This window comes from Geotrypetes seraphini, chromosome 3 (genome assembly GCF_902459505.1).
Source record: "Geotrypetes seraphini chromosome 3, aGeoSer1.1, whole genome shotgun sequence".
NCBI classification, from domain to species: Eukaryota; Metazoa; Chordata; class Amphibia; order Gymnophiona; family Dermophiidae; genus Geotrypetes; species Geotrypetes seraphini.
In genome coordinates this window covers 322707717-322722047 of record NC_047086.1, presented here as the reverse complement: position 1 = coordinate 322722047, position 14331 = coordinate 322707717, and the positions used below count along the sequence as shown (strand labels likewise).

Below are 14331 nucleotides of genomic sequence, written 5' to 3'. Positions count from 1 at the left end.
GGAAGACTATTCCAGCGATCAACCACCCTTTCAGTGAAGAAGAACTTCCTAGTGTCACTGTGCAGTTTCCCGCCCCTGATTTTCCACGAATGACCCCTTGTTGCCGCGGGACCCTTGAAGAAGAAGATGTCTTCTTCCACCTTGATGCGGCCCGTGAGATATTTGAATGTCTCGATCATGTCTCCCCTCTCTCGACGCTCCTCGAGTGAGTAGAGCTGCAAATTCCCCAACCGCTCCTCGTACGGGAGCTCCCTGAGTCCCGAGACCATCCTGGTGGCCATTCTCTGGACCGACTCCAGTCTCAGCACATCCTTGCGGTAATGCGGCCTCCAGAATTGCACACAGTACTCCAGGTGCGGTCTCACCATGGATCTATATAGTGGCATAATGACTTCAGGTTTACGGCTGATGAAACTCCTGCGTATGCAACCTATGATTTGCCTTGCTTTGGATGAAGCTTGCTCCACTTGGTTTGCCGACTTCATGTCTTCCCTGACAATCACTCCCAAGTCTCTTTCTGCTACAGTTCTTGTCAGGATCTCGCCATTTAGGGTGTAGATCTTGCATGGATTCTGGCTTCCCAGGTGCATGACTTTGCATTTTTTGGCATTGAAACTGAGTTGCCAGGACCTAGACCAGTGCTCCAGCAGCAGTAAGTCATGCACCATATCGTCTGTCATTGCTTTTTTGTCTGTTGTGCTTTTGCTCACTACATTGCACAGTTTGGCATCATCGGCAAACAATGTTATTTTACCTCGAAGCCCTTCTGTCAGGTCTCTTATATAGATGTTGAACAAGATCGGGCCTAGGACGGAGCCCTGTGGCACTCCACTTATCACCTCCGACATCTCGGAGGGAGTGCCATTCACCATCACCCTCTGAAGCCTACCTCCAAGCCAGTTCCCAACCCATTTTGTTAAAGTGTCGCCCAAACCTAAAGAACTCATCTTGTTCAGCAACCTGCGGTGTGGCACGCTATCAAATGCTTTGCTGAAATCCAGATAGACGATGTCCAGGGACTCACCAACATCCAGCTTCCTCGTCACCCAGTCAAAGAAGCCGATCAGGTTGGATTGGCACGATCTCCCCTTAGTAAATCCATGTTGGCGGGGATCCCGCAGATTCTCCTCGTCCATGATCCTATCCATTTGGTGTTTGATTAGGGTTTCCATTAGTTTGCTCACTATTGAAGTGAGACTCACTGGTCTGTAGTTTGCCATATCCACCCTGGAGCCTTTCTTGTGTAGTGGAATGACGTTAGCCGTCTTCCAGTCCATCGGGACGTTACCTGTACTAAGGGAGAGATTAAAGAGCGCGGATAGTGGTTCCGCCAAGACATCTCCCAACTCCCTGAGTACCCTAGGGTGTAGGTTGTCAGGCCCCATTGCCTTGTTGACCTTGATTTTTGACAGCTCGCAGTAGACGCTGCTGGGTGTAAATTTGAAATTACTAAACGGGTCTACTGATTTAATCCTTGTATGTGGTTGAGGGCCGATTCCCGGCACCTCGCGGGTGAAGACTGAACAGAAGTATTCATTTAACAGTTGGGCCTTTTCCGAGTCCGTCTCCACATGGTCTCCGTCTGGTTTTCTGAGTCGTACTATCCCGCCTGAGTTCTTTTTCCTGTCACTAATATACCTGAAGAAGGATTTATCTCCCTTCTGGATATTCTTTGCTAGAGACTCCTCCATGCGGAATTTGGCCTCTCTAACTGCCGCTTTGACGGCTCTTGATTTGGTCAGATAATCTACTCTGGAGTCCTGTGTCCCTGATTGTTTGTAAGAGATGAATGCTTTTTTCTTCTCTTTGATGAGGTCTGAGATCTCCATAGAGAACCACTGTGGCTTGTTGTTCCTACTTCGTTTGCTTACTGATTTAACATAGCGGTTTGTTGCTTCCTGTATGGTGGTTTTCAAAGTTGACCACATTTCTTCCACGCTGTCGGTATCTGCTTGGGTTTGTAGCGCCTGGTGAACGAAGTCTCCCATGTCCTGGAAATTTGTGTCCTTGAACTTGAGAACCTTGGTCAATGTGGTAGATTTCGTGAAACCTTTCCTGAGATTGAACCAAATCATATTGTGGTCACTGGAGGCCAAAGTTTCACCCACCGAGACCTCTGTGATACTTTCTCCGTTGGTAAGTACCAGGTCCAAAATTGCCTGATCCCTTGTTGGCTCAATTACCAGTTGCCTGAGTCCTGCTCCATTCAAAGAGTTTAATAGCTTCCTGCTGCTGCCGGAAGCAGAGGAAAGCGTGACCCAATCCACATCGGGCATGTTGAAGTCACCTACCAATACTGTGTCCCCCCGCAAGGTGATATTCTCTATATCTCCGATTAATTCCAAATCTAGGTCTTCTTGTTGTTTTGGGGGTCTGTATACCACGCCAAGATATAGGCATTTGTCCTTCCCTCTGGCCAAATTTACCCAAAGGGATTCCCCAGTGTACTGTACATCTGTGATTCTGGTGACCTTAATGTCATCTTTAGTATATAATGCTACCCCACCTCCCATTTTGCCCTCCCTGTCCCGACGAAGCAAGTTGACACAGTCTACTTCCATGCCAGTCCTAGCACCAGAGTCGACTGCTCAGCATCAGGCTGTTCAGACTGCGGCACCGGTGCAACGGCAATCTCCCGGTACCGTCTCTATGAGATCAGGAAAATCGGTGCGCAAGTCCCGACACCTTGATCCCTCCACTCCAGATTCTCGACGCAGTTTTCAAATTCGAGATCCTGATCTGTGGGGTGATTCAGAGGACCCTATGCTCTCTGAAGGGGAATGTTCATCTGGTGATGAGGATCCTTCTACTTTAGATCCATCCTCTAGACCAGATGTATCTTCATTCTCATCCTTTTTAAAAGAGATGTGTGACTCTCTCTCTATCCCCTTGGAGGCTGAGTCGAAAAAATCCAAAGCTTTTCTTGAAGCACTGGATTTTGACCAACCTCCAAAGGAATATCTCAAGCTACCCCTCCATGATATCTTGAGAGAGACCTTTTACAAGAATTTGGAGACACCCTTGACTATTCCTGGAGCACCTCGCAAATTGGACTCCTTATATAAAGTCATCCCAATTCCTGGGTTTGACAAACCACAGCTCCCACATGAGTCCCTCTTGGTTGAATCCACTCTGAAAAAATCCACAGGAGCTAGTGTGTACGCCTCAGTCCCTCCTGGCAGAGAGGGAAAGGCCATGGACAAATTTGGCAAACGGCTATACCAAAATGCCATGTTAGCCAACAGGTCAGGGAATTATGCATTCCACTTCTCCTTTTATCTTAAACATCTAATTCAAGATCTCACTACTTTTGAGAAGTACCTCCCTGACCGTAAAAAATCTGCTTTTCGCCGCACTACTTCATCACTGTTGCAGCTTAGGAAGTTCATGGTCAGGTCGATCTGTGACACCTTTGAGCTGACCTCTCGGGCTACAGCTATGTCGGTGGCTATGCGTCGACTGGCGTGGCTCAGAGTGTCAGAACTAGATGTCAATCATCAAGATCGACTAGCTAATACACCGTGCCTGGGGGATGAGCTGTTTGGAGAATCCATGGACTCCACCACTCAAAAGTTGTCGGCACATGAAACTAGGTGGGATACTCTCCTCAAAACCAAAAAGAAAACCCCACCTTCCAGGCCTTTTCGCCAACAGTCGGCCTACCAACGTCGATTTGTTGCTCGCCCTTTGCCACAAGCTCAGCAACAACCCAGACGTCAGCGACAACAACAGAGACCAGCTGCTAGACCAGCACAGCAGCAACAACAGGTGAAGCCTCCCCCTTCACAAAAATCCACTCAACCCTTTTGACTTAGTTCTCCAGGACATAGCCAGTCTCCATCCTGCTACCCATCTTCCACAGCCCATAGGAGGACGCCTTACTCTCTTCATCAGCCGTTGGGAATCCATCACCTCGGACCAGTGGGTCCTCAACATCATCCGCCACGGCTACTCTCTCAACTTTCGCACTCTTCCGGGCCAAAGTATTCCAAAAGAGTCTGCTTTGAACTCTCCTCAGTCCTCCCTCCTTCTTCAGGAAGTTCAATCCCTCCTCCTTCTGAACGCCATAGAGGAAGTTCCTCTAGATCAAAAGGGGCAGGGATTCTATTCACGTTATTTCCTGGTCCCCAAAAAAACAGGAGATCTCAGACCTATTCTAGATCTTCGGGACCTCAACAAATGCTTGGTCAAAGAGAAATTCAAAATGTTGTCTCTGGCCACTCTTTACCCCCTTCTCAATCAAGGCGACTGGCTATGCTCCCTCGAACTCAAAGAAGCATACACTCACATACCGATCGATCTAGCATCCAGGAAGTATCTCTGCTTCATGATCAATCGTTGTCACTACCAGTACAAGGTTCTGCCCTTCGGTCTTGCCTCCTCTCCAAGAGTGTTCACCAAATGCCTGATTGTGGTAGCTGCTTTTCTTCGTACCCACCACCTTCAGGTGTTTCCTTATCTGGACGATTGGTTGATCAAGGCCGATGCGCCTCAGACAGTTCTCACGGCCACCAACCAGACCATTCTGTTTCTCCGTTTGCTGGGATTCGAGATCAATCTACCCAAATCTCATCTCATTCCCTCTCAGAATCTTCAATTCATTGGAGCAGTTCTAGACACAGTCCTAATGAGAGCGTTCCTACCCTCCAACCGTCTTCTCATGCTTCAATTTCTATGTCAACAGGTACTTCTGCAGACGTCCATCTCTGCCAAGCGCATGATGGTTCTCTTGGGTCACATGGCGTCTACAGTTCATGTCGCCCCTTTTGCACGTCTTCACCTACGCACCCCTCAATGGACCCTAGCCAACCAGTGGTCCCAAGCGATGGATCCCTGCTCACGACACATATCTGTAACATCATCTCTTCGTCAGTCTCTACAATGGTGGTTGATATCCTCAAATCTATCCAGAGGTCTTCTGTTCCATCTACCTCCTCATCAACTGGTTATTACTACCGACGCCTCCCCTTATGCCTGGGGGGCTCATTTGAACGAGTTCCAAACTCAGGGTCTTTGGACACCCCAGGAAAAGAAACATCAAATCAATTTCCTGGAACTCAGAGCGATGTTTTATGCCCTCAAGGCCTTCCAACATCTCCTCTTTCCTCAAGTTCTCTTGCTGTGCACAGACAATCAGGTGGCGATGTACTACATCAACAAGCAAGGTGGGACGGGCTCTCGCCTCTTGTGCCAGGAAGCCCAGAAGATCTGGACTTGGGCCATAAATCACCATCTATTCCTGAAGGCTATCTACATTCAGGGAAAACAGAATTGTTTGGCGGACAAACTCAGCAGAGTTCTCCAACCTCACGAGTGGTCACTCGATCCTCTCACTCTGCAGTCCATCTTCACTCAGTGGGGCACTCCTCAGATAGACCTCTTTGCAGCCCCTCTCAATCACCAACTGCCCCTCTTCTGCTCCAGACTCTACACTCCTCACCGTCTGGCAGCAGATGCATTTCTCCTCGACTGGTCCAATCTGTTTCTATATGCTTTCCCTCCTCTGCCTCTCATTCTGAGAACCTTGTTCAAGCTCAAGAGGGAACGAGCCACCATGATTCTGATTGCTCCAAGGTGGCCCAGGCAACATTGGTTCTCCCTTCTACTTCAACTCAGTTCCAGGGAGCCCTACCAGGGTTTCCTTCTCTGCTTACACAACAGCAGGGGACCCTTCTACATCCCAACCTCCAGTCTCTGCACCTGACAGCTTGGTATCTCTCGGGCTGACTTCCCATGATACACTTTTATCTCAGCCTGTTCGTTCAATTCTGGATGCCTCCAGGAAACCTGCCACTCTGCAATGTTACCATCAGAAGTGGACACGTTTCTCTTCCTGGTGTTTCCTCCGTCAACATAATCCCACTTCCCTTGCAGTGGAAACTTTATTGGATTATCTCCTTTCTTTATCTGACTCTGGCCTCAAGTCTTCTTCTGTCAGAGTCCACTTAAGTGCTATTGCGGCATTTCATGAGCCAGTCCATGGAAAGCTCCTCTCAGCTCATCCCCTGGTGTCCAGGTTCATGCGGGGTCTTTTCAATGTTAAACCACCGCTTAAAACACCTCCTGTTATCTGGGATCTTAATGTGGTTCTTTCCGTCTTAATGAAGCCTCCATTTGAACCTTTGGCTACTGCCACTTTCAAGTTTCTCACTTGGAAGGTACTTTTTCTCATCGCCCTCACCTCTGCCAGGAGGGTCAGTGAGCTACATGCACTAGTTGCAGATCCACCTTTTACGGTCTTTCATCACGACAAGGTGGTTCTGCGTACTCATCCAAAGTTTCTCCCTAAGGTTGTCTCTGAATTCCATCTCAACCAATCCATTGTTCTGCCTGTCTTCTTTCCAAAACCTCACACTCATTCTGGAGAACAGGCTCTGCATACTTTGGACTGTAAGAGGGCTCTTGCTTACTATCTTGAGCGCACAAAACCCCACAGATCAGCTCCTCAGCTGTTTCTGTCTTTTGATCCGAATAAATTAGGACGTCCTGTTTCTAAACGTACGTTGTCTAATTGGCTGGCAGCGTGCATTTCATTCTGTTATGCTCAGACCGGACTGACACTGGAAGGTTCGGTAACAGCCCATAAAGTCCGAGCTATGGCAGCGTCTGTTGCTTTCCTCCGGTCCACGCCCATTGAGGAAATCTGCAAGGCTGCCACTTGGTCCTCAGTTCATACTTTCACATCTCATTATTGTCTGGATGCATTCTCCAGACGGGATGGACACTTCGGCCAATCTGTTTTGCAAAATTTATTTTCCTAATGGCCAACCTTCCCTCCATCCCTCTTTTTGTTAGCTTGGAGGTCACCCATCAGTCAAGAATAGCTGCCTGCTTGTCCTGGGATAAAGCACAGTTACTTACCGTAACAGGTGTTATCCAGGGACAGCAGGCAGATATTCTTGCGTCCCACCCACCTCCCTGGGTTGGCTTCTTAGCTGGCTTATCATAACTGGGGACCGCGCGCCTCTGTCGGGCGGGAAGGCACTCGCGCGTGCGCGGTGCGGCCTACCAGAACTTTCCAAGTTCTTAGAGTGCAATCACTCTAAAAGTGTCCGTACCGGGGCTCCGTCGGTGCCGTCACCCATCAGTCAAGAATATCTGCCTGCTGTCCCTGGATAACACCTGTTACGGTAAGTAACTGTGCTTTATGTAGGAGTTTTGTGAATGCATAGATTATGGTTGGGTTGGGAGGGATTGGGTTAAAATTATAATGTTTAATGCTGAATATGATAAAGTTACAAGTGTTTTATTCAATTTTAACTGTTATTTATTGTTACACTTGTTATATGATGCAAAATGAATAAAGATTTGTAAAAAAAATTTCCTAATATATCCTCGCTGAGTTGCTATTACTCTTTCCATTTTATACATATGACATAATGAATTCCACCAAAAATTATAATTTAGTCTATTCCAGTTCTTCCAGTTATAAGTAATTTGTTGAATGGCAACCCCAGTCATTATGAGTAAATAGCTTGTTATTATTTGATGATATCTGACTCTTTGCTCTCATTGACATACCAAATAATACAGTATCATATGAAAATGCCATTGGGTTTTCTAATAAACAATTAATTTGGTCCCAAATTGATTTCCAAAAAGTCATAATAAATGAATAATAGAATAATAAATGATCTAAAGTCCCTGCTTCGAGATGACAGTGCCAACATTTATTAGACTTAGAGCTATCCAATTTTTGTAACCGAACAGGGGGTCCATAATGCTCTATGTAACAGAAAAAACCATGTTTGTCTCATAGATGCTGACACTGTACACCTCATCCTCCAAGTCCAAATTTGTGGTCATTGAGATGCAGAAATTTGATGCTTGATCTCAATGCTCCAAATGTGTCTCAGACCAGTGTTTGGTTTCTTTTTAATAAATCCAGTCAGCAATTTATACCACTGGGCAGCCTGCTGACCCAGAAAGTCCGCCTGACAACATAAGGACTCCATACTATATTGATTATTAAGGTTTTTCCACTCAGGGAACCCCGCCTGAATGGCCTGCTTCAGTTGCAACCATCTAAAACTTTCTTTTTTTTTTTTTAAATTCTTTATTTATTTTATATCTTACAATAAGTGTATCAATAAATGACAGTTGAAATTAAATACATCACTTGAATTTCTATCATATTTAAACATTTATCCATAAAATATAATCCCGTCCCACTCACCCCTGCCATAACATATGCAATCAAATATAACCTATTTTATAGGTCATCTAAAACTTTCTGATTTATTGAGGCCATATTTATGTTGCAACTGTGAAAACTCAAGCAGTTTACCATTAGGGATAACATAATCCAATAAACGTATTCCTGCTATCATCCAATGCTTCCAGACAAGCTTTTCTCCGCCAATTTGAATCTTGGAGTTCAGCCATATAGATTCATTTGTAGATTTGTGAATTGGAATAGTTGTTAAATTACTTACATATCTCAGTGTTTTTTCCATGTATCAACTAATATTCTGTTATCTTTACAGTACCTAGGCATTTTGATACTGAAAACATGGCATAGATGTATAGGAGACATGAGTTGCCATTCTAACCACAACCAATCTGGGAGTTTTTCCATGAGCTCTTATGTTCTTATTTGTCCTCCAAATCTTCAAGAGATGGACATAGGGTTACCAGACATCCGGATTTACCCGGACATGCCCTCTTTTTAAAGGACTGCCCAGGTGTTCGGATAGCTTTTGAAAACCCGACACTTTGTCCGGGTTTTGAAAAACGTTTGAGAGCAGATGTGACGCGCTGATGTCATGCACATGTGATGTCACTGCGCAGATGCCCTCCAGATGCGGCCTTGAAGAGACAAGGTTTGTGTGGGGCTGGGGTTGGGGAGTGGAACGAGGAAAGGCTGTGGTGGGAATGGGGCGGGACCTGGGGCTGAAGGTGGTGTGGCCCCATGGCCTTTTTTTTTTTTTTTTTTCCCCCAAGGGAAAATCTGGTAACCCTAGTTTAACAGGATGTTTCTAATTTCCCCTGCTTCCTTCCCTGCCAGATTTCCTGTGCAGACAGAACCATGTGGTGTCCTGTTTATGGAAATTTAAAATGTGGCTATTTTACAGTGGGGACCTACCAAAAGGTTAATACTGTCCTGAGAGTAGCTGACTGTAACCTACTACTGTATGATGGGATTTTAAAAGCTCTTGAATCTAGATTGTTCTAAACATTACTTTGTTTTGTGGATTGTAGGAAGGCATGCTAAAAGACCTCCAGAAGAGTGTAGAGGAGGAGGAACATGTTTGGAAAGCTAAATTAGCTACAACCGAGGAAGAACTACAGAAGGTATGGGAAAGAACATATTTGGTTATCTTTGTCATCCAAGGCATGAAGTTAATTAATGTATTATTAAGAGTACAGTATGACAATGGACCAGTGGCGTAACTATGGATGGGCCTGAGTGACAACTGGCAGGGATTCTCATGCCATGCCAGCTGAATGCCTCCTTCAAATGTGCCCAGAATTCCCTGCTGCCTAGCTCGGCTGTTGGCAGCAGCATTCTTGAGCTGCCAATGCCTTTCACTACAGCATGCCTGCTCAGTTTTCACGTATAGACATAAATTGAGCATGTGCAGTGTGCCAGTGTCAGTGGCTCCAGAAGCTAGGCAGCAGGGAGTTCTGGACTTCAGCTGGTGTGCCATGGGAATCCCCACTGGCTCATGTATTTATATTTTAAGTTGAGTGGGTAGGGGGGAGCCAATGCAAAGAGATAGGCTAGAGAGTGGGAGTAGGGGCTCAAGGGGAAGGGACAGAGGGGGGACAATGGGAAGGGAGGAGAAAGAGTAGGGGGAGAGGGGTAGCAGTCAGAGAGGACATTTCATTCCCACCCATTTTTATACCATCCAAAATTTGCCTTCTTTTTAGTTATGTGACCTATAATAATAATAATAATAATAATAACTTTATTCTTATATACCGCCAGCAATCTTGCGACTTCTAGGCGGTTTACATTAAATAGAAACTGTAAATACAATAAATAATAGCTGTAGATACAATGAATAGAGCTGTACATACAACGAATTGAAGAGAATAACAGTGTGCATCTGATAATGTCATCATTAATAATAGTACCAACAGTTTGTGTGTAGGGTTAGGGTTAACATTTTACAAGTTCTGGTATATGATGATGTTACAAGGGGGGTTGATGGCCTGGTTCGTTGTCTAGGTATTTCAGGAACAGGTAAGTTTTTAGGTGTTTCCTAAATTCTCCATAATTGTTCGTGTGTGCAATTAGTTTTTCTAGGTCTTTACCCCATGTTGCTGCTTGATACGATAGCAGTTGTTGATGATATCTTTTATATTTGCATCCTCTGGCCGGTGGGGAGACAAATTTCAGGTGTGTTTTTCTTTCGTGTCTGTTGGTTGGGAATGAGAAGAGGTCTGTGATGTATTTAGGGGTTAGCCCATTTAGTACTTTGAAGCAGAGACATCCTAGTTTGAACTTCGTGCGTGCCTCCATCGGCAGCCAGTGTAGGAGTCTGTAGGAAGGGGTTATGTGGTCGGATTTTTTTAGCCCGAAAATCATCCTGACTGCTGCATTTTGTATCAGTTGTAGTCTTTTCTTTTGCTTCTGGGGGATTGTCAGATGGGTGATGTTACAATAATCCAGATGGCTCAGTATTAAGGATTGTACTAGAATTCTGAAAGCTGAAGTGTGGAAGTACGCCTTGATGGATCTAAGTTTCCAGAGAGTGAAAAACCCTCTTTTGATTAGGGAGTTTATATGGTCTTTCATGGTTAGACTTTGGTCTAGTATTACTCCTAGGACCTTCATCGTTGATTGAATGGGGTAGTCAAGATTGTTAATGTGTAGAGATTTTGTCATGTTATGCGTTTGTGGCGAGGCTATAAAGAATTTAGTTTTATCCGAATTGAGCTTCAATTTGTAATCTGTGGTCCATTGTTCCATCATGTTTAGCGCTTCAGTTGCTTTGGGGGTGATTTCGGAGGGAGACGCAATGAATGGGATGATGATTGTGAAGTCATCTGCGTAACTGAATACTTTGATACCTCGTTGGGACAGCTGCGTACCTAGTGAAGCTATATAGACATTGAAGAGTAGTGGGGATAGTGGGGACCCCTGTGGTACGCCTGATGGGTTTCTCCATGTTTTAGAGAGATTGCAGTTGAAGCGAACTTGATAGGTGCGAGTCGTGAGGAATCCTCGGAACCAGTTCAGCACCTCGCCTCCAATGCCAATTGCGTCTAAGCATTGTAGTAACTTTTCGTGGTCTACCAAGTCGAAGGCCGAGCTCATGTCGAATTGCATGATTAAGGCTTTATGACCTTTGCTGAATAAGTTACGTAGGAATTCTAGAATCGCTGCAATCACTGTCTCAGTACTAAACAACGGTCTGAAACCAGACTGGGTTTCGTGTAATAGTGAGAACTGATTCAGGTAATCCATCAATCCATCCATCTATACAGACAATCACTGCTATTTATTGCTTTGATTGTTCACCAGTCTGTAGCTGCTTGGGAGGGATGACATACAAATTTGAAAATAAGTAAAAAATCTCTCGTAAATAATTTTAATCAGTGGCGTACCAAAGGTGGGATGGGAGAGGGTAGTCCGTCCCAGGTTCGGGATGCTTGGGGGTGCTGGAGCAGTCACAGTTCTGCAGTCTGCCTGCGTGTGGCTATAGGCTCCACCAGCCCTGCCCCCTCTGACATAAACTTCTTGTTCCAGGATGAAGTACTCTGGTCGGGAGAGGGAGGGGGGGGGGTGTTGCACTCCACCCTGGGTTCCTGCCCAGCCTGGTACACCACTGATTTTTATGTATTTTATTTTACATGTTTTATAAACTGATCAGAACAATTAAGAACGTAGGTCCAGACCAAGGGTTCATCAAGCCCAGTATCATGTTTCTGATAGCAGCCAGTTGACATATCTTACGAGCAGATAGATCCCATTGTGCTTAATCTCAGGGATTAGCAGTGACTTTTTCCAGATCTTTCAATAATAAGAGTTTATGGACCTTTCCTCCAGGAATTTGTCCAAACCTTTTTTAAACCTGGTTGTGCTAATTGCTTCCCAAAAAGGAAAGGGGAAGGGACACAGTCAACCAACTTCAGGGACAATCAATTTATTAAAACTATATAAATAATTAATACATACATAACATCTACATAAAACAGTACAGACATAACAGAGTCTTTCAATCCTTTTATGTGCTGGACCCCAACACGGTCTGTGTATCGGCTATGAAAGCCTTCCTCAGGGGTGTGTCAGTGAAGCAGAAAAATGTATCTACACACATAATAAAATATGTACAAAATAAATGGTTTGGATGGATCATGAAAGGACTGAATACAGAAATATGTGTAAGTTGTCATCCAAAGTAAAATAGAAAATATACAGATTCATAATGATATGATAAAATCATACAGATTCACATTAATATTTTAAAAAGAAACAAGGTATCATAAAACTGAAAGACCATATATGTTAAACAGAAAAAAGTTAAATAGACAAGTGATGAATGTATAAGAAAACATGAAAGATAAAAGACCATGAAAGCAAAAAACAAAGTAAAACCAAACCAGCCCAGTAGATGGCGCCAGATTACAGATAATACAACCAAAAGGAATACTATAAAAATGGAAAATAAAGTTAAATGAAATAAGAAATATCAACGGGAAAATAAAAACGAATATGGAGTAAAAAAATTTGATTATGAATATACCAAGTGCCCATTGTGTCTACATACCACTGAGGAGCATTGGAAATAAGGTTATTATAATAAATTTAAGGATGTGTGGGGACCATTATTAAATTATAGTAATGAATAAGTTACACTTTTCCCAATCTTAATACACATGTGGATTTGGGGGGGGGGGAGATTTCTTGTTTTTCCATTAAGAATATATAGATGATTGTTGTAAGATATTATTTTCATGTGGTATATATTAGTTGTATATGAATTTGCGAGAGGGTGGGGGTTAAATCTTCTTGGTGTTATTGAAAATTTTTCAAGTGATGTTGTATTATATTTGGTTGATATTTACTGTACACTTGATGTAAGTTTAAAAATGATTTAAAAAAAAAGGAAATATCCGGTGTAAGTGTATGCTTGAAAGCAAATGAAACAGAACAAAACAAACGCCCATTTGGTGCATGAGTTTAAAACATGAATATAAAATATTGTGAGCCCAAGCGGAAGAGAGTGGTTTGAAGGTTTAAAAATCTGAGGTTACCTATCAATAACCTTTTGCTTAACGTGGTACCTTAAACAGCGAATCAGAAACACAAGATATATTTTTTTAAAAATCTTATAAAAAATCTATTTAAGAAACTCTGTGAGCCTAAAAGGTGGCTAGTATAAAAAACAAATCTAAAGGGACTTACCAAATAAGAAGAAATCTGCAAACTGAATGGTGTTGCCGCTGATAAAAGGCGCCCATAACCTTTATTTTCATCCTTCTTGAATACTTATTATGATATATGCATCCTGTGTCTATCTTTCTTATCTGAAATGGAGTTCCTTTCATAAATTATTGGTATTGCAAACCGCTTTGGTCTGTGATATGCTAGAGCGGTATAATAAGTCTTCATAAAACATAAGAATAGTGTCACATTTCAAAGCCCTTTTTTGTATCCATGGATGGGAAATCTACTTCTAGTGACTCAAAATGTGCAAGAAGCCGTAACATACCCCCTCTTTTACTAAGGTACGCTAACCGATTAGCACGCGCTAATCGCTAACGCGTCCAAAGACTAACATGCACGCGTTAGCACTTAGTGCTCGCTAATCGGTTAGCGCACCTTAGTAAAAGAAGGCCATAGGCTTTCTCCATCTATGTGGAATTACTTTTAGTTGATCCAAGGATATAGAAAATATCACCAGTGTGGCGCAGTGGTTAAAAGCTACAGCCTCAGCACCCTGAGGTTGTGGGTTCAAACCCACGCTGCTCCTTGTGACCCTGGGCAAGTCACTTAATCTCCCCATTGCCCCAGGTACGTTAAATAGATGGTGAGCCCACTGGGATAGAGAGGGAAAACTGCTTGAGTACCTGAATAAATGCATGTAAACCGTTCTGAGCTCCCCTGGGAGAACGGCATAGAAAATTGAATAAATAAATAAATGGGGAATGCTTTGCATTCAAAGCGGTTTCAAATGGCTGAATAATTTTTCTTCCAATGCTTATTTTCTTAGTCCAATCTGGAGGTGAAATCGATGGAAGAAACAGTTGAGAAGTTAAAGTCGGATCTCCATACCACAGAACAGGCATGTCTGCTTAATCTTCCTTATACACTGTGATTTTGTATGCTCCATAATTAAAATTGCTGTTTGATCTTGTGAGTACCGTATTTGCCGGCAT

The 14331-nt window shown here is 43.7% G+C and overlaps 1 protein-coding gene across 6 annotated transcripts in view; it reads left to right on the top strand.

The window, feature by feature from the left end:
• Positions 1-14331, top strand: part of RRBP1 (ribosome binding protein 1) — a 205083-nt gene that overhangs the window by 164453 nt on the left and 26299 nt on the right. For all 6 annotated transcript variants that reach the window (XM_033935933.1, XM_033935932.1, XM_033935929.1 and 3 more), the window contains exons 16-17: positions 9202-9294; positions 14166-14237. In XM_033935933.1, coding sequence (XP_033791824.1) covers positions 9202-9294; positions 14166-14237 — 165 coding nt within the window. The remainder of the gene's footprint in view (positions 1-9201; positions 9295-14165; positions 14238-14331) is intronic.